Source organism: Staurois parvus, unplaced genomic scaffold, assembly GCF_062004578.1.
Source record: "Staurois parvus isolate SC_StPar_1 unplaced genomic scaffold, SC_StPar_1.0 ptg000362l, whole genome shotgun sequence".
In the NCBI taxonomy this organism is placed as follows: Eukaryota; Metazoa; Chordata; class Amphibia; order Anura; family Ranidae; genus Staurois; species Staurois parvus.
This window is the reverse complement of record NW_028318158.1, coordinates 12,491,440-12,510,532: the sequence shown is the minus strand read 5'-3', so window position 1 is coordinate 12,510,532 and position 19,093 is coordinate 12,491,440. Positions and strand designations below refer to the sequence as shown.

At 45.8% G+C, this 19,093-nt stretch overlaps 1 protein-coding gene across 1 annotated transcript in view; it reads right to left on the bottom strand.

The window, feature by feature from the left end:
* Positions 1 to 3,495: 3,495 nt before the first annotated feature.
* Positions 3,496 to 19,093, bottom strand: part of LOC149456448 (D-beta-hydroxybutyrate dehydrogenase, mitochondrial-like) — a 45,259-nt gene continuing 29,661 nt past the window's right edge. Inside the window, exons 2-4 of the mRNA XM_089685119.1 lie at positions 17,292 to 17,444; positions 14,895 to 15,025; positions 3,496 to 4,356 (exon numbers count right to left, since the gene is read on the bottom strand). Coding sequence (XP_089541245.1) covers positions 4,024 to 4,356; positions 14,895 to 15,025; positions 17,292 to 17,444 — 617 coding nt within the window. The 3' untranslated portion in view covers positions 3,496 to 4,023. The remainder of the gene's footprint in view (positions 4,357 to 14,894; positions 15,026 to 17,291; positions 17,445 to 19,093) is intronic.

The following is a 19,093-nucleotide window of genomic DNA, read 5'->3' as shown; positions in this document are numbered from 1 at the left end:
TGCAAAAACAAATGGCCCACTCCCGTTCTACAGGCCTCAGAATGCGTGTGTTTGGGGCCTATAAATATTGTTTAGAGTCACTTAGAAAAACAAACAAAAATATTTTTGAAAACTAATGCAATGCAATTTTAATTAACAGGACTTTGCAAATCCTAATATTCCTTGGGGGTAGTTTATTTCTAGTTGGTGGCGTTTTTTCTACATCAGCTAACCATTCATGCCTTTATTTTGTATGAGATGTCTGAATTTCAGTTTTATTTTGATGCCGAATAGAGCTTTGTATAGGAGGTAACAGACACAGCAGTCCTCTGCATTTATGGGTAGGAAACCAGAAAAATCATAGACTATTAGACATTTTCATGTTGCAGTGCCACCTAGTGTTCAGCTTTGTATGTTTCATATACTTATTATTTATTTATTATAGGTACTTATATAACGCCATCAATGTGTGCAACGCTCTACATATATATTGCACATCAGTCCCTAACCCTCAAGGGGCGTACAATCTAAGGTCTCTAGCTTACATACACATACTAGAGCCAATTTAGACAGGATCCAATTAACCTACCAGCATGTCTTTGGAGTGTGGGAGGAAACTGGAGTACCCGGAGGAAGCCTACACAGGCACAGGGAGAACATGCAAGATCCAGGCAGGTGGTGCCATGGTTGGTATTCGAACCAACAACCCTAGTACTGCCAGATGGAAGTACTAACCATTTAGCCACTGTGCTGCCCTGTGTACGAAATGTGTTACTAAACCCAGGACCCTGCATTCACAATATCTGGTCTCCCACAGTACACACAACATGGAAATGCAACTATTTTAGTAAATGTAAACTGATAAATACCTTTTCTCATCAGCAGTTAGAGCAGTCTTGTGACTTCTATCAGTGTTCAGCTGAGCACTATTTAAAGCTTGTAGGAGGAGTTTTCATTCTCTTCAGACTGTCCTGTGAGGCTGCATGACCATCTGTCTGTACAATGTTGATTGGCCCTGTGCCAATCACATGGACCCTCCCAAATAAATAAAAAACTCTCTAGCCATATACACTAAACTGAGCATGTGCAGAGTGTCTCCTAGAGCTCTGTACTATCAGCAGATAAACTGGGGACAGTGGAAGAAGGGGAGGATCAAAGAAGACAGTATCAAACATTCTTTTTACACAATGTGGAGGATTAACCCCTTAGGTTCCACAGTGAGTATAGCAAGCATGTTTTACTACATATACAGACTGATTTTACTGTTGCGGGTAGAGTAACTTTAACGTGTTAGTTCACCTTTACCAGAAACCTGCCTATGCAGATCATGGGTGTCTGTGGATAACAACAAACCCTTGTTATAGGTGTAGGCCATTTATGTACCTCATTAACATAGCTCCAACTGTCCCTGATTTTGAGGGACTGTGTTATGATCCGCCAGGTGGTGCCGCTGGCTGCCCACTTGACAGACCTACCCAAAGCGTGGAGTCTAAGTCCCGGTCTGTGCTTTCACCAGGACCCCTGATGGTGGGGATGGACTTAAAACAGACCAGGACCAGGTCACAACCTCTGAGCAGGCCCACCAGTGGCAGGGGGAACCACTGGGGATGTATTGGTACCGGAAGAGCCAGATGTGAGGAGGGCGGCAGGGCCCAGCAGGATAGATTGAGAGCGGTGGTCCCGTGGGGGAGGCGAGGTACAGAATCGGCAGGCGGAGAATCGTCAGGTCACACGCAGGGTCAGCAGGAGAAGTCAGTCCGTAGATAGGTTTTAACAAGCCGGGGGTCAGGATGGGAGAGAGTAGAGTAGTCAGGACAATCCGGGTCAAAATGCAGGAGAGAGTAGAGTAGTCAGGACAATCCGGGTCAAAAATGCAGGAGAGAGTAGAGTAGTCAGGGTCAATCAGGATCACAAACACAGGTGCAGGATTTCAGGAACTCAGAAGACCTTGCGGCAATCAGTGACAGTGCAGGGCATCTTTAAATATCGCGCCCTGCACTGTCATTGGCCGCCCAGGACGCGCCCCCGGGCTGTCATTGGCCGCCCGAGGCACGCCCCCGGCACCCACTGCGCATGCGCGGCGTTCTGTCATCCGCGGCTCGCCGGGACCTGGTGCTTGTATCCCGGCGTGAGCCGTTGCCAGCGCGCATGCGCCGGCCGACAGGACGCCGCGATCCCTGACAGACTGTCCCTGATTTGGAACAAAGTCTCTCTTTCCTCCTCAATTTATCCCTTATTTTGGTTTGATCTAAATGTACATAAAATGCACTTTTTATCTTTCAAACGTGTTTCCCAGGCTAAACCTTTCATTCAATTTGTAAATTGCTGAATTTGTAAATTTCAAAGCCAATATAAAGGAATAATAGTGGTTAAAAAAAAGCACTTGTAAGTTTAAAGCGATTGTAAAGGCTCAAGGTTTATTTACCTTCCCACATTCTATGCAGGAAGGTAAAAAACCTTCTTTGTGCAGCAGTGCCTCCAGCCCCCTCAATACTTACCTGAGTCTCATTGCGATCCATCGATGTGCACAAGAGCCTTGGCTGTCCTGGGTCTCTGCCTCCTCATTGGCTGAGCCGGCAAGCGGGAGCCATTTGCTGTCAATCACAGCCAATCAGCCAATGAGGAGAGAGAGGGGGTGGGGCCAAGCCTCGGCTCCGTGTGTGAATGGACACACGGAGCAGTGGGTGCCCCCATAGCAAGCTGTTTGCTGTGGGCTCCCCCAACAGGAGGGAGGGGCCAGGAGAGCCTGCGGGGGACCTGAGAAGAGGAGGATCCAGGCTGGTCTGTTCAAAACCACTGCACACAGTAGGTAAGTATAGCGGTTTGTTATTCCTGCCCCCCCCCAAAAAAGGGACCTTTAGAATCGCTTTAACTAGTCAATATTTTTGGTATAATTCACCTTTAACCACTTTCCGTCCGGCTCATTTATATAAACGGCCGGACGGTGGCAGTGCAGGGTTGGGTGAACATTTATAAACGGCCTCCCTGCACCCTGCTTGTGCGCGCTCCCAGTGGAACACAGATTGGACGGGACCTCTGTGTGAGGTCCCGATCATGTGATCACTGATTGGCCAATCAGTGATCACATGCAGAGTAGTAAGCAAGATGTCACTTCTAACATCATTGCTTACTACGTGTGAAATCTGTGAATGATCACAGAGGTCACATGGTACAAGGCTATTCACAACAGCCTTGTACCATGTGACAAGCTGTGACCAATCACAGCTCACACAGTAGTTCTCAATGGCTGCAAGAATGCAGCTAGAGAGAAGGAGAAATTATTGCTTTTACAGCCTTTATGGATGTAAAAGCAAAAAATTTATCACCCCCCACAAGTAGTACAGTGGCACCATGGTGACACTGTACTGCTAGGGTGACAGTATGTAGTAAAAAAAACCCAAAAACAAATAATATAAAAAAATAAAAAGAAATGTTTAAAAATGATAATTTTTGGGTATAAACTAATTTGTGTAATTCTTTTTACTAAAAAGATAACGGAATACATTTTGGCCAATATTTCTGATGAAATACTATTTATTTGCAAAATTTTATAAGAAAAACACATTTTTTTCAAAATTTTTGGACGTTTTCATTTACATAGCAAAAAAAATAAAACTCCCAGTGGTGAATAAATAACACCAAAATATAGCTTTATCTGTCTTAAAAAAATGCTAACAAATTCATATGGGTACAGTGTTGCATGACCGCGCAATTGTCATTCAAAGAGTGATAGCGCTGAAAGCTGAAAATTGGCCTGGACAGGAAGGGGGTAAAAGTGTCCGGACTGGAAGTGGTTAAACACCATCAGTGAACAACAGTGGTCAAGGGTTTGTGACTTGTTTATGTCTACATAACAGTTTTAATCACCCAGAAGCAAAATACACTTATACAAAATATATTTAGGAATAAAGTCTATTTTTGCTGTAACATTGTATGCAAACCTTGCTCGTAACAATTGGGGTAAGTTTACAACTGACAGCAACTACATTGGGGCAGAACTCTTTTGAGTGTATTGGCCGTGCCACGTTGCCTTTTTTTATTTCATCAAGTAGTGGCTAGAGATAAGATTTTATCAAACAGAGATGTGGGAAGCCAAAGGTACAGATAAACGGATATCTTCTCTGCAACACTGACCACTAAATATCGAGGCTTTGGTGTAGCAGAGGTGAGAGCATCTACAATAGCATCCAGCACCTCATGGGCTTTACTGTTTCCTTTGGACAGAGCTAAATTAACAAAATGGTTGATATTCTCCACATATTCTTTGCTATAATGTTCCTGTGCATCTGTAGAAATTGAATTCCAGATGTCATCGGCAGATTTTAGGGGCTGGATATTTGTAGCTGGTGCATAATTCCCGGGTTCTATCAGACACACCTAAAATTAGAGAACAGAAACTAATGGTTAGCCTTGCAGCACTGGGGCATATGTTCACTTTCACCATAAGAGTCCATTATAGTTGCTGAGTTAGTGAGCACTCAGGCGGGGAGGACAGAGCACGTATCACTTATTGATTGCAAAAGGAGAATCTGCATTTAATGATTTCACTTTAAAGACCTTTATTTCACATCATGATTACTATTTATTGTATTTAAGTTTATGACTTATGTTATTGCATCAGTGTTTTGGGCAGCGCTTCTTCTTTGTGTGTTGTTTATTTTCAGAAGGTTGTACCTTATAGAAGCAGCAGCCTTTCACATTTGTAATAATTGAGTGTGCACTGTTGATTTGTGTGTCCTGAGCGCAGGTGATTATCACTTTGTATATGTTTACTGTGAACAACACGCTCTACCTGCATTGAGTTTGTATTTTCTCATTCCATGTGTGCATGAAAGAAAGAAAGAGAAAATCCCACCTACAATGTATATATGAGGGCAGTAGAGTGTAAACTCCTTTTTGTTATCTGTAAAGTACTCCTGTCTCAAGATTTATGAAGGATATGGGATATTGAGATATAAGGGCTCCAATTGCTGAAAACGTCAGTCTCCTTCCTGGTGTTATTCTTAACCTCGAATAAGCATGCAGATTAGAACATTTAAAAGGATAAGTTCACCTTTTGACAAAAAATAATAAATGTATATTTTTTGCAGGTAAAAAATATGCAATTATTATTTTTAATTGCAGGAGCCTGTAAAGCATTGCAGCAGCATTCAGAAGATCGCTAGTGCCATGCAGGTCTTTTGCAGATCTGTCAGTATATCTGTCAGTATATCTGCTGTACCACGGTGCTAGTTCATTGAGAACTACAAGCCGACAGCCACTAAGATTGTCGGGACTTGTAGTTCATTCATTCACAGAACTCTGTGAATGAAAGATGCAGACATGTGGGCGGAGCCCCGCACAGCCATGCTGTTTCCAAACAGTGACAGCTAGTATGGGGAACTTCTCCCCGTACTAGCTGTCATTGGAAGGGGGGGATCGGGCAGGGGCTTCAGCATTGGGAACATGTTTCACCCTGAAATGCACCCATCTTCCCCCCTTCCTCCTTAAAAGCTCCCCATCTTCCACATGTCTTACTTTTGTTGCTGTATTAGGCTGAAGTACCCAGCTGGCTCTAGTATCTCCTGCACAGTGTAGATGGTTCTGCCTCTCTCACTTGCAGGGAGATCATCCACTGGGAGTGTTGGCATCAGCACTGCATCCCAGGCACCTACATCCCTCTAGTCCCCATCCTGCACTCAGTGGGGGCGGCTCAAGAAATCCGGTCTGTGTGGGCTATTGGGAAACAATCTGGTATTTGTAAACACAGGAGCTGGACTTCTGTGTTTACAAGTGCTACTCGTGAGCAGGAAGCAGAGGGCCTGAGTCAGAGGTGTTGGAACGGAGTTCCACCTGAAAAAAAGCCCCATGTGTATGACAATGTAGCGGTTTGCTTGCAGTTATTTTTTTTTAAGCTTCTTAGATTATGTTGCTTATGTTCTATAAAATAAAGAAATGCCCGTAGCGAAAGAAAGAAGAAATAGCGCAGGGCATACATGACTAGGCCCAGAGTGGGGGAAGGAAGAGCAGAAAGGGTTAAGGTAGCTCCAGGAGGATTTTGTTATTGTTAGTGGGGGGTAGCTGATTGGTAGAGGTTGGTGTAGGTGGGGTTTTGCTGCACCTTAGGATGGGAGGTTCTGTGAGGGGGAGTCAGTTAGCTGGACGGCAAGAGTGTGAGCTTGGTGTCTGTTTAGCACACCTTGCTTCAGGCCACCTTTAGCCCTGCCATGGACAGCCTTTTGGCTCAGCTGCAGGAGGCAGCAGAGGACAGGGGGATGGACTGGCTGCAGAGCCGTGTCTCGGATCTCTTGCAGGATCCGGGCTCATCTCCTGCAGCAGGGGGGCGGGAGGGCCCACGTGCTCGAAGGTCTAGGCCTCCGGAACGCTTTAGCCCGGGCTCCCCCCCCCCCCTCCCAGAGCTCAGCACCACCATGGGAGCCCCGCTCGGGCCCCTCCGGCTCCGCTTGCAGGGCGCTCCCTTGCCTCTGCTAGCGGGGAAGCCGGGAGGAATCCCCGCCATCGGCGGAGCTCAGTGGGCGGGGCCTCGTGCGGGGGAAGCCCCTCCCCCCCGCCCACACGGCATGGAGGCAGAAGCAGAATCTGCGGCTCCTCCACTGACAAGGTGCCGGTCAGGGAGGGAGCCCTGCGTGGGAGGCGCACAGCTGCGGCTGCCGGGCTGTCTCCTGTTGCGGCCGGCGGGCCCCCTGAGAAGTCTGGGGCTCCGGCTCCAGTGAGGCAGCAGCGTGGGATCGGCACTGGACGGAGTGCAGCGGGGAGCTCTGCGGCTGCTGGGCTGTCTACTGCTGCGGCCGGCGGGCCCCCTGGACGGTCTGGTGCTCTTGCTCCACAGCAGCATCAGCGGAAGACTGGAGCTGGGCGGAGGGCAGCTGGCAGTGCTGCAGGTCGGAGCCCAGGGACGGCGGTGAGCGTGTCTGGTGCCGGGAGGCGGAGTCGTGAGCGGCACAGACCAGCAGGACCCGTGGCTCCTGGGACCGGGAGGCCATCTGAACAGCGTGCGGAGGACGAGAGGTCGGAGGGCGAGCTGTCGGAACCCGATGCGGGGGCGACGGCTGGCCGCTCTACAACGGTGGATCGTGAGCACGCGGCTGAAGGGGCATCTCCTGGGCAGCCTGGTGAGTTACCTGTTCTGGGGTCTATCTCTTTTTCTTCTGCGTTACGGGACCTGCTGGGGGGTGGTAGGGCCGCTACGGTGGGCGCGGCCTCTGCGGCGTGCACTGTCGGCGTTCCCCCGTCGGGTATGGGTGGGGGTCTCGGTGATGTGATTTCCGGTTTGCGGGACCTGTTGCGGCGTCTTGAGTGGGGCGCCTGGGCCTGCTTCTGCGTGGCTCCCGCCGGATGGTGGGGAAGGTTTCGGGGTTCTTGTACAGGACAGCGGGGACGTGCGGCATCCGGGGGTCTCTTCTCCTCCGGGGTCTGGGCTAGGGGTTGTTCCGGCCACGACAGGTGATCGGGGTTCTGCGGCCCCCTCCGCGGTGTTGGGTGCAGATTCGAGGGTGTCCGGGCCTGTCGGCTTGGCGGACTCGGCCAGGGGCGAAGTGTACGTGTGTTTTGAGGGCCCTTTGGGTGCGCATTTACAGTCGGAGGTACGGGAGTAGCTTTGGAGTGGGGAGTACATTGATATATTCTCACTCTTGCCTTTGGAGCGTTTTCCTTTTGAAGGGTCCCGGGTTGACGAGAGTAGGCAGGTGGAAGCGGAGCAGCGGCGTTTTCGTTTTATCCCGCGTACCTTTGCAAATTGGTTGCAGGCGTTCGCGATCATGGCTAGTGATTAGGGAGGAGGCTCCTGAACATTGCTCGGCACTGTTCTGTTACCTTGATGCCATTGGTGAGGCTCACGGGGTTTCTGGGGGTACTGCGTGGCTTCGGTACGTTGAGCAGTTTAGGCAGCGGAGGGCGGTTCGCCAGTCGTTGCGTTGGGATCATAAGGACGTTGGCCTCTGGATGCGACTCATGACACCGGCGAGGGCCCCTGGTTTGTTTTTTCAGAGCGGGGCCGGCGGTTCGTTCTTCCCGGGACAATCGGCCTCCAGGCGTCAGGGGTTCTTCTGGCAGTTCCAAGAGGGGACGTGTTGATTTGGTGGGTCTTGCCGTTTTAGGCACAAATGTTCCGGGTGCGGGGGCTCCCATCCCTTGTCGCGCTGTTTCCAGCGGGGTCGAGGCCTTTCCGGAGAGCATGCTGGTAAGAGGGACGACTCCGGTGCGAGTGGAAAGGATGGGGCTTTTCTTAAAGAGGTATCCTGATCGCGCAGCTGCAGTGTTGCTGACGCGGGTTTTTCGGAGGGTTTTCGCATCCCGTGTACTTTGACTTTGATTCCTCCCTTAGCTCGGAATTTGCGGTCGGCCTTGCGGCATGAGGAGGGGGTTTCGGCTAAGTTGCGTAAGGAAGTGGGGTTGGGACGCATGGGGGGGTCCGTTTGCTTGCGCTCCGTTTTTGGATTTGGTTGTTTCTCCCTTGGGGGTTGTGCCCAAGAAGGAGCCGAATGCGTTTAGGTTTATTCACCACCTGTCCTTCCCTAAGGGGGGGTCGGTGAATGATGCTATTGATTCGGAGTCATGTTCGGTGTCTTACACGTCTTTTGATGTGGCTGTTTTTCTGGGTCCGTCGGTATGGGCGCGGTGCGCTCATGGCGAAATCGGACGTTGAGTCGGCTTTTCGGCTGTTGCCAGTCCATCCGGACAGTTTTCGGTTTTTGGGTTGTCATTGGCAGGGCTATTTTTACGTTGATAAGTGCCTTCCTATGGGGTGTTCTATATCTTGCGCTTTGTTCGAGAGGTTCAGTTCATTCGTGGAGTGGGTGGTGCGGGATGTCTCAGGGGTGAATTCGGTCATCCAATATTTGGATGATTTTCTTTGCGTGGGTCCGCCAGATTCCGGAGTATGTGCAGTTTTGCTGGCCACTTTGCAACACTTTGCTGAACGTTTCGGGGTTCCTCTGGCGGTGGATAAGACTGTGGGCCCGGCTATGGAGATGACTTTCTTGGGCATTGTTTTGGATTCCGGCACGATGGAGTGCCGCTTGCCTGAGGTTAAGCTGGTGGCTCTACCAGGGGAACTACGTGGGGTGCTGGGGCAAGCGAAAAATTCAGCTGCGGGCCTTACAGTCGTTGTTGGGCAAAACTTCACTTCGCTTGTCGGATTCTGCCCATGGGTCGGGTGTTCTGCCGCCGGTTGGCGGCGGCGACGGCAGGGATTACCTCCCCTTTACATTTTATTCGGTTGACTCGGGATCATCGGGAGGACTTGCATTTGTGGCACACCTTTTTGGATTTGTTTAATGGGCGGGCTCTCTGGATGTCTGGCCCTGTTAGCAATTTTGACTTGGAATGGTTCAGGGACGCGGCGGCGGCGGCGGGCTATGGGGCTTTTTCCAGGGTTGATGGAGTACGGCCTCGTGGCCAGCTTCCTGGCGGGAGGCGGGTTTTCTTCGCAACTTGGTGTTGTTGGAACTTTTTCCGGTGTTGGCGGTTGAGGTTTGGGGAGAGGATTTTCGAAATCTAAACGTGCGTTGTCACTGTGACAATTTGGGGGTGGTTCAGGTCATCAATCGGGTCTCAGCTTCTTCACGACCGGTGGTGGCCTTGCTTCGCCATTTAGTGTTGCGTTGTCTGCGTCTGAATGTTTTTCTCCATGCGGTGCGTCTCCCTGGGGTTGATAACACCGTGGCTGACGCTTTGTCTCGCTTTCAGTGGGACAAATTCCGAGAGGTGGCGCCGGCGGCGGAGCAACACGGGGTTCCTTGTCCCGACGGGCTGTGGGAGATTGCCTTGGAGTCCTTGCGGGCTGGATCCGGCGTTCGGTGAGTGAGGCGACTTGGTCTGCATACTCTAGGGTCTGGTGGGTGTGGCTGGATCTGCTACAGCGGGTTGAGATTGATCCCTGGGGGCCGGAGGTGTTTTTGGCGGTATTGTACTTTGTGGCGCGGAATTTTGAGCGGGGGGTGTCACCTGCTGCGGTGGATCGCCGACTGGCGGGTTTGGCATTCTTCTTTAAGTTGCAAGGGTGTCAGGATTTCACTGAAGATTTTTTGGGTTCGGCAGGCTCTCCGGGGTTACCGGAGCGCTCATCGATGTAAGGATTCTCGTCGTCCGGTGTCTTTTGAGTTGTTGGGGTCTTTGTTTGTGCATTGGTGGTCTGTGTGTTCTTCGGACTTTGAGGTGTGCTTATTTCGGGCGGCTTTTGCGGTAGCCTTTTTTGGGGCGTTGCGTATTGGGGAGCTCGTTAGCCCGTCCAAATCGGTTCTTGGGGGGTTATTGGTGGATGAAGTCAGGTGCTTCGGTGAATGGGTGGAGGTGCTGGTCTAAGACGGACCAATTGGGACGTGGTGGTCGGGTGCGTTTTTTCGTTCTTCCGGCTTCGCTGGTGTGCCCAGTGCGGGCGGTTCTGGAATTTTTGTCCCGTCGTCCAGTGGGGCATGGGTGTTTTTTTTTTCAGGCACGCTGAGCGGGAGCTGGTGTGAGATGTCAAGCTGGACTTTCTTCAGTTGCGGCGGGCTTATCCGGGGATGGTGGTGGTGTGGTCCGACATTGTCGCCCGTGCCTCTTGGCGTTGGGCGCGGTCGGTAGAGAGGCTCAACAAGGCTCGGATTAAGGCTAACAGAGAGGTGGGGCGTTTCTTTAGTCACCATGGGGGGTTGGTGGTCTGGCGCTTGGAGTTGGAGGTGGATACTTGGCGGTATCTCAGGTGCGATGGGGTACATTTGAATGCGGTTGGGACGGATTTATGGTCCCTGGATCTGCAGGATGGCATGCAGCGGGCTGTTCGTTTGTGGCGTGGCACGCATGGGTAAGGGCTTACCCAGCGTGCTGTGGCGGTTGTTGGTCTTTGGAGGCGGTTCTTATTTGGAAGGTAAACAACAATGGTGTGGGACCCATCCGTGGTATGGGATGCCCGGGGACATTCCCAGTTAACCAAGGTTTAACTGGAAGGTGGTGGTGCTGCACTGCGGACGGTATGGTTGTCTCCGAGCTGGTTGGTTGCAGCTGGAGGCCTAGTGTATATGGTTGTCCGCAGGTGCATTTCGGATTGTTTTGGGGTGCCTTCGAAGACCAACAACAATTATGTGGGTTTCTGTTATAAGGAATGGTTGGTGTATTGTAACTTGAGTTGTTAATAAAAGGCCATGTTGGCCATTTACTCCAAAATTGGTGTTATGTCTTTTGTTAGTATAATTGGTTAAGGGGAAGGGGGTTGGTGCGGAACGGTAATGGTGGTAATGGGGAAGTGGACGAGCCTATCTCTGGTGCAATAGTCAAGAAATGCCCGTAGCGAAAGAAAGAAGAAATAGCGCAGGGCATACATGACTAGGCCCAGAGTGGGGGAAGGAAGAGCAGAAAGGGTTAAGGTAGCTCCAGGAGGATTTTGTTATTGTTAGTGGGGGGTAGCTGATTGGTAGAGGTTGGTGTAGGTGGGGTTTTGCTGCACCTTAGGATGGGAGGTTCTGTGAGGGGGAGTCAGTTAGCTGGACGGCAAGAGTGTGAGCTTCCCTCCCGCCCTCCCTGTTTGGGTGAGTTTTGGGTCCCTCCAGGTAGAGGGGGGGATTATGTTGGTTCATGGGCGGTTGTTGGTCTTTGGAGGCGGTTCTTATTTGGAAGGTAAACAACAATGGTGTGGGACCCATCCGTGGTATGGGATGCCCGGGGACATTCCCAGTTAACCAAGGTTTAACTGGAAGGTGGTGGTGCTGCACTGCGGACGGTATGGTTGTCTCTGAGCTGGTTGGTTGCGGCTGGAGGCCTAGTGTATATGGTTGTCCGCAGGTGCATTTCGGATAGTTTTGGGGTGCCTTCGAAGACCAACAACAATTCTGTGGGTTTCTGTTATAAGGAATGGTTGGTGGCGGTTGTTGGTCTTTGGAGGCGGTTCTTATTTGGAAGGTAAACAACAATGGTGTGGGACCCATCCGTGGTATGGGATGCCCGGGGACATTCCCAGTTAACCAAGGTTTAACTGGAAGGTGGTGGTGCTGCACTGCGGACGGTATGGTTGTCTCCGAGCTGGTTGGTTGCGGCTGGAGGCCTAGTGTATATGGTTGTCCGCAGGTGCATTTCGGATCGTTTTGGGGTGCCTTCGAAGACCAACAACAATTATGTGGGTTTCTGTTATAAGGAATGGTTGGTGTATTGTAACTTGAGTTGTTAATAAAAGGCCATGTTGGCCATTTACTCCAAAATTGGTGTTATGTCTTTTGTTAGTATAATTGGTTAAGGGGAAGGGGGTTGGTGCGGAACGGTAATGGTGGTAATGGGGAAGTGGACGAGCCTATCTCTGGTGCAATAGTCATGAAATATATCTTACAAAGTACTGTACAGTGTACAGTATGTTTCATGTGTCTTTGTGGCGCAGAAATCACCCTCAAGCAGACAGTATGCCAGTTAAAGACTGTCATCCAAGTCATCATTGCACAGCTTGGATAACAGACACATTGTTCAGAGCCGATCAAGCAGCTCTATACCTTGTCATCCCTGCGATGACCAATCAGAGCGATCATAAATGCCCACAGTATAAAGTTTACATCTGAGAGCAATTTCTGCATTGTGACTGCGTAATTTACCAAATAGAAAATAAATGTATGAAGGGATCAACAGGAGATTATTGGTGAGGGAATTTAAAGTGGTATCAAACCCAAAACCAAAAATGTAATATATTGCTCCTCAACAAACCCTAGATGTGGTGGCTGCATTTTCTTTTTTAAGCTTTTCACCTGGTGATCTGGCCAGTAATCCACATTCTGTTTCCCACTCAGGATGAAGGAGAACAGGGGTACCTTTAGACAGCAGCATTATCAGAGTAGGGGTGGGGAGTGTTAGATGGACTAGCAGATTTTGATATACTAACATCTGGAGGCTAAACTCCAAGTCACACTGCAGTTACATCAACAGTTTTTTCCTTTTTGGATAAAGGTTTCACAGCAAAAAATAATGAAGCCATAACATCTAAGAATTGGTAAACTGCAATATAATAATTGCTTTTGGGTTTAATACTGCTTTAACTAGTCATGGAATTGTTTTTTTTATACCCTTTCATAGTCTCTACCCCCATCCCGTACACCTCATCTTTGGTCTGTCTCTCTATGTTATCTGTATATTGACTCCTTCACCTCCCATATCCTTCACATTAACTCCCTCATCTCCATCCTCCCACTGTACTTAGAGATGATAAAGCAGTGTAAAAATGGGCCATCTGTAGGACAGTTTTAATGAGGGGAAATTTACCAAAATATATTGGAGACACAAGGCATAGTTACATATTTTTTCCTTAAACTGATTGTAAAACTTTATTTTTTTTTCTATTTAAAATACAAAAAAGAGGGTATACTTACCTGCTCTGTGCAAGAGTGCTGTACAGAGCGGCCCCTTACCTCCTATTCTGGGGTCCCCTGCTGGCACTCTCTGCTGCTTCTTTTCTGTGTGTTCTCCTATACCAAGCCACTTGCTATGGTAGCACATGTGCAGGCATGCGCCCAAGTCATACTTTGTTTGACCATAGACACACAGGGGTGTATTTACTAAAGCTGGAGAGTCCAAAATCAGACTTCCTTCTGCATAGAAACCAATCCGCTTCTAACCTCAGCTTGTTCAATGAAGCTTTTGCAATGAAACCTGGAAGCTGATTGGTTTCTATGCAGAAGTGAGTCTGATTTTGGACTCTCCAGCTTTAGTAAATAAACCCCACAGGGTCAATCCCACCCCCCCCCCCCCCCCGTTTCTTCCTCACTAGATTTGACTGACAGCAGCAGGAGCCAATGGCTCCCGCTGGTCTCAGTGCAGTCTGTGAGCAGGGAGAGAAGACCTGCAGACGGGCACAAGGCTGGATAGATAGAGGACTCAGGTACGTGTTAGGGAGGAACAGACAGTGGAAGGCTTTTTTATCCTAATGCATACAATGCAATAGGGTAAAAGACCTTTAGAGTTTAGAACCACTTTAAAGAATTAAGAGCAAAAAGCAAGAAGGATATAGCTTAGCTGTGTAAAAATTGGCCATTAGAAGGACAGTTTCAATGATATATATACTGTATGTATGTCACACCTACTGTATATACTATATGTACACATGCACACATACACAGTATATACTCTTACATACACACAGCACAGACCCTTAACCTAAAAGTAGAAAGATGGCTGCAGCGAGGTCGTCTTTTCTTGGAAGGCATTCATGGATGTCCTCCCAGAATCCCACACCCCCTGTTCATCAGCCAAGCTCTGTGACCACTGTGTCCTTTGGACACTGCTGATCGAGATCGGCATAAAGGGACAATCACAGTGGCCCTTTGCCATGTGATCAGTGTCCAGTCACAGCTGATCACATGTAAACAGACTTGTCGGTTATCAGCAGTCCTTTCTTCACACTCTGTCTGTGTGAGGAAAGGAAAGCCGATAACCATCAAGGCTGTCAGTACATGATTTACACTCATAATCAGGGCACTGATCATCAGTGTTCTAATTATCAGTGCAGGCCCATCAATGCCAATCAGTTCCCATCAGTGCAGCATATCAGTGCCCATCAGGGCAGCCTCATCAGTGCCCATCAGTGCAGCCTCATCAGTGCCCATCAGTGCAGCCTCATTACCGCTTATCAGTGAAGAAGAAAAATTAATTCTTTGCAAAATTTTATAACAGAAACTAAGAAAAACATTTTTTCTTTTTCAAAATTTTTTGTCTTTTTTAATTTATTTAGCAACAAAGAAAACCCAGTGGTGATTAAATATCACCAAAATAAAGCTCTGTCTGTCTCAAAAAAATGATAAAAATGTCATATGGGTATGGTGTTGTAAGTACGCACAATTATCATCCAAAGCGCAACAGCACTGAAAGCTGAAAATTGGCCTGGGCAGAAAGGGGGGTGAAAGTGCCCAGTCTTGATGTGATTAAGCTAACCTTGTTGCCTGGCTTAGATTAAAAAGAAAAAATCTTACCTTCACTTCATTCCGCATCATATCTAGTCGCAGAGTATCGCAGAATTTCTCCATACCAGCTTTTGTCATGGAATACATGCCATTCAACGAACTCACATAACTACTTATGCTCGACATAAACACCATACGTCCTGTAAATATAGACAAGTGAAACAAAGAAATATAGTAGTAGTCTTATTTTCCTTCTTGGCTGTCAGGAATGTTTTCTTATTTTTAAACTGTACATTTACAGAGTTTTTATTGTGAAGAAACAACTCACATGCAAAAGCAAATGTTAGAAATGACACTTGTTCACTGTGCCACAAAAAAAAAGTAGCCTTTCTGGTCTGGGCACTCTATGAAGATGTTGCCTTAGAATCTAGACTAACTGGTTTAGAAGCCTTGGAATTCTTTTATTTATTCCATTAACAACTGTGTGCATAGGGGTCAGCAAGATATTTAGATATAGATATTTAAAAAAAATGTATAAAATGTTTTTAACATTGTATTAAATGCTTTACTTGATATTGTTTTTTCTTAATTAATACAGTAAAAAAGTATAGGGCTTTTTTGGACATCCTACTGGTACTGCTTCACTCATAAAAAGTGCAGGATTTTACCAACTGAAGTTCAAAGTGAATATTGTAAACCATTCCTCTGTGCATACGGTGTTATTTTTGGAGTTGGAGCAGATGCCCTCATCTCACATATTATGAGATTAAAGTAGAATTAAACTTTACCTGAGCACCACAAACTGAAAACACACTTTAATTCATTTTATTATTCAAAGCAAACTCACTCATCCTGAAACACATTAGCCTTCCAACTGTTTGGCATAGGATGAAATGACATTGTATATGGCTTGGGCATTTGTTGTTTGATGTACCTGCTATTATTCATGTTTGTGAGTATACAACTGATTTTTTTTCTCTTTCAAATAACATTTTTTAATTGATTTTTAAAGAAAAGTTGGTACAAAACAAGTGAAGGCCTCAGAGGGAAAGCATAGATACCTCACATAATAAAATTATGAATTACACAGACCTTTATAGGCATATGAACAAGAAGCAGAATTGTACATGGTAACATATTGACTGCTTAATACAGACAAGACTCAGCTAATCAACCCTTAGGAGTGGAAGCATGGTATAAATTTAAACAGGAATAATGAAAAAAGGACCCATATATGGCCAGTAAATGTGTCTAGACTACCGGCTACTGCAGGCTTTCTATTGTTAGAAGAGGCTTCAAGATGTTGGTGAATGGAGAACAGAAGGGGCATAAGAGTGGGTCACCGTATGAACTTTAATCCTTCCTAAGGAGTTGGTGAGCTCAGCTTTAAGTGACAATCCGAGTAGCGGAAAGGTTCCATATTTGAGGAAAATTCAGCTGGAGAGAAAGAATGTTCCATGAATCGCCGTCATCTGGCAATGAATTGGCGAGTAGATGTAAAGTTTTGTACCAAGGTATCCAATTTTTCTAAAACGAATAAAGTCATTAAGACCTATTTGACTGTAGATATATGTGGCGCAGATGGGTTGATCCATGCTTGAACACAACTGTTTTCAAATTGAATACATTTATGGTGGTAATGCACTAGGCATTGGCACCCTCCTTTATGTGTTTTTGTAGTTTATGAAAGATTACCCAGGAGGCCCCAGGAGGGTTGCGTCGAGTGAAGCATTATGGGCCAAGTTCCTTGGAGGATCACCTTGAATTGAGCGTAGGAGTGTTTAGGATTAATACTGTGCCTGATTTGTAGAGGCCAATCTGCTGACAGCCTTAAGATTGAAGGTTGCTCAGGGCTCTGGGCTTCAGCAAAATGGCAGCCTCCAGCAAGAAGAAACAGAAACAATTCTGGAGGCAATTTACAGTGCACACCAATTTGGGTAGCATAATTATTAATGTGGAAGTTGCTATGGGTAAAGTTCCACATTTGATATGTTTTGTATTTTCTATTGTGAATAAAATGTGGGTTTAATATTTGGGTTTACGAGATTTGCAAATCCATTGTGTTATTTTTTTATGTAGATTTTACAAAGTGTCCCAACTTTTTTTGGAATTGGGGTTGTATACTTCATTTGCGGATGTTTATTTGACATTGGAGAGCAAAGTGAGAAATATCTCAAATGGAAAACTGGAAAAGTAGCATTATTGATAGTGTGGTTTTACACATCTTCATAACGTTAGAAATCCATTGGAATCAAAAATTCAACAAAATTAGTGTAAACATAGGTTTTACCTGTTGATTAACGTATTCCAAGAATTATAGTTGATTGATGTTTCATTTCTAGCAGACCTTTTACACGAAAATCAAGAATTTTGCAAGTTCAAGACTACACTGGCCAGACGATATGTTGTTACAAGCCCCATATGCCTGGCATAAAAACAACAGCAAGGAAAACAAACATATCTCACCTTTGCTTTTCCTTATAAGTGGTGAAAAAGCGAGTGTGGTCCTAATACTTCCAAGTAGGTTAATATCTATAATTCGCTGGTACTCTTCAATTGTGTGCCAGTCAAAATGTCCCCACATACTTATGCCTGCATTATTAACAATACCCCACAGTCCTAAAAGAAAAAAATATTTTTAGTTCCATAAAATAAAACCAGAGGCATATAATTTAAAATAATATTTCATAAAGGCAATTATAGAGAAGGATAAGGCTCTGCCTGTAATCAAGAGGCTTTTGGCACTCACAGCAGAGAGAAGAAATGCCACAGCATGTAATACAGAGGCATGAGGCACTGAATGTATTACAGAGGCATGAGGCACTGCATGTATTACAGAGGCATGATGGACTGCATGTAATAGAGAAGGGGCATTTTACTGATGGCAAGGATAATGGGAAATGAGGTATATGTGCTAAAATGCAAATATAACTGGTGACATGGATACTGCAAAAAGAGCTGTGCATACTAGAGTGAAGATTTTACTGATATCATGGATACTGTGGAGTTAACTGGAGTGCAAATGTCACTGGAACCACAGATCCTGAGGAATGCACTGTGAATGTACTACATAGCTAGGTTAATAAGACACAGGGCCATGAAGCTAACAAAAATAAAAAAAAAAACTCTCAAAGTCTAAACCGTACTTTAACAGAAAAACATTTTTTCCTGATCCCAGGATCAATGACAAACCGATAACACCCTGGATCAAAGGTTTACAAAGTTAGTTATCTTTTTAATATTAGTTGTCATTTATATTTTGACCTGTTAGAAATACATCAAGGCATTTATTTTACTTATCAATAGACAACTAGAACCAGATGATTCCACATTTAAAACCAGTACACTAAATAGCTGAGGTTGCTATAAGCAGGTTGAAGTTTATTTCCTTCAGTAGCCAAGATTGAATGCATCACTGTCTTCTGGTGACCTTAATCTGAAGATCTGTTTACTGAATTTGCTACAGTGCCTTGTAAATAGAGTCCACCTGTGTGTAATTTACAGTATAAATACAGCTGTTCTGTGAAGCCCTCAGAGGTTTGTTAGAGAACATTAGTGAGCAAACAGCATCATGAAGGCCAAAAACCACACAGACAGTTCAGGGATAAAGTTGTGGAGAAGTTTAAAGCAGGGATAGGTTATAAAAAAATATCCCAAGCTTTGAACACCTCATGGAGTCTGTTCAATCCACCATCCAAAAATGGAAAGAGTATGGCACAAATGCAAACCTACCAAGATTAGACATGTGCAGTTCATTTAGTTCCAATTCGAAATTCGGATGAATATTCCGTTATTTGGAAGTTTGGATGTATCCGAATTCTGAATTACAATAGTAATGAATTTAAAGAAATATGAAATAACAAAACAAAATTCTGCTAAAATTCAAATCGATTTGAATTCGAAAATACATTCAAAAACCAATTCAAAAACAAAAATTTGAAAAACAATTTGAATTTGAAAACAAGAATAGAATACAATAAAGAAATAGAAAAGAATAGAATAGAAAATAAAACAATAGAATAGAAAACAATATAGGAAAAAAAGAACAGAATAGAAAATAAAACAATAGAACAGAATACAGTAGAAAATAATAGAGTAAAACAGAACAAAATAGAATAGAAAATAAAGGAACAGAAAAGAATAGAATCCATTAGAATAGAATAGAAAAGATTAGAACAGAAAAGAAAAGAATATAATAGTATAGAAAAATAATAGAATAGAATAAAATAGAAAGAATTTAACTGCCTTCTTAAATTCTAATTTTGAAT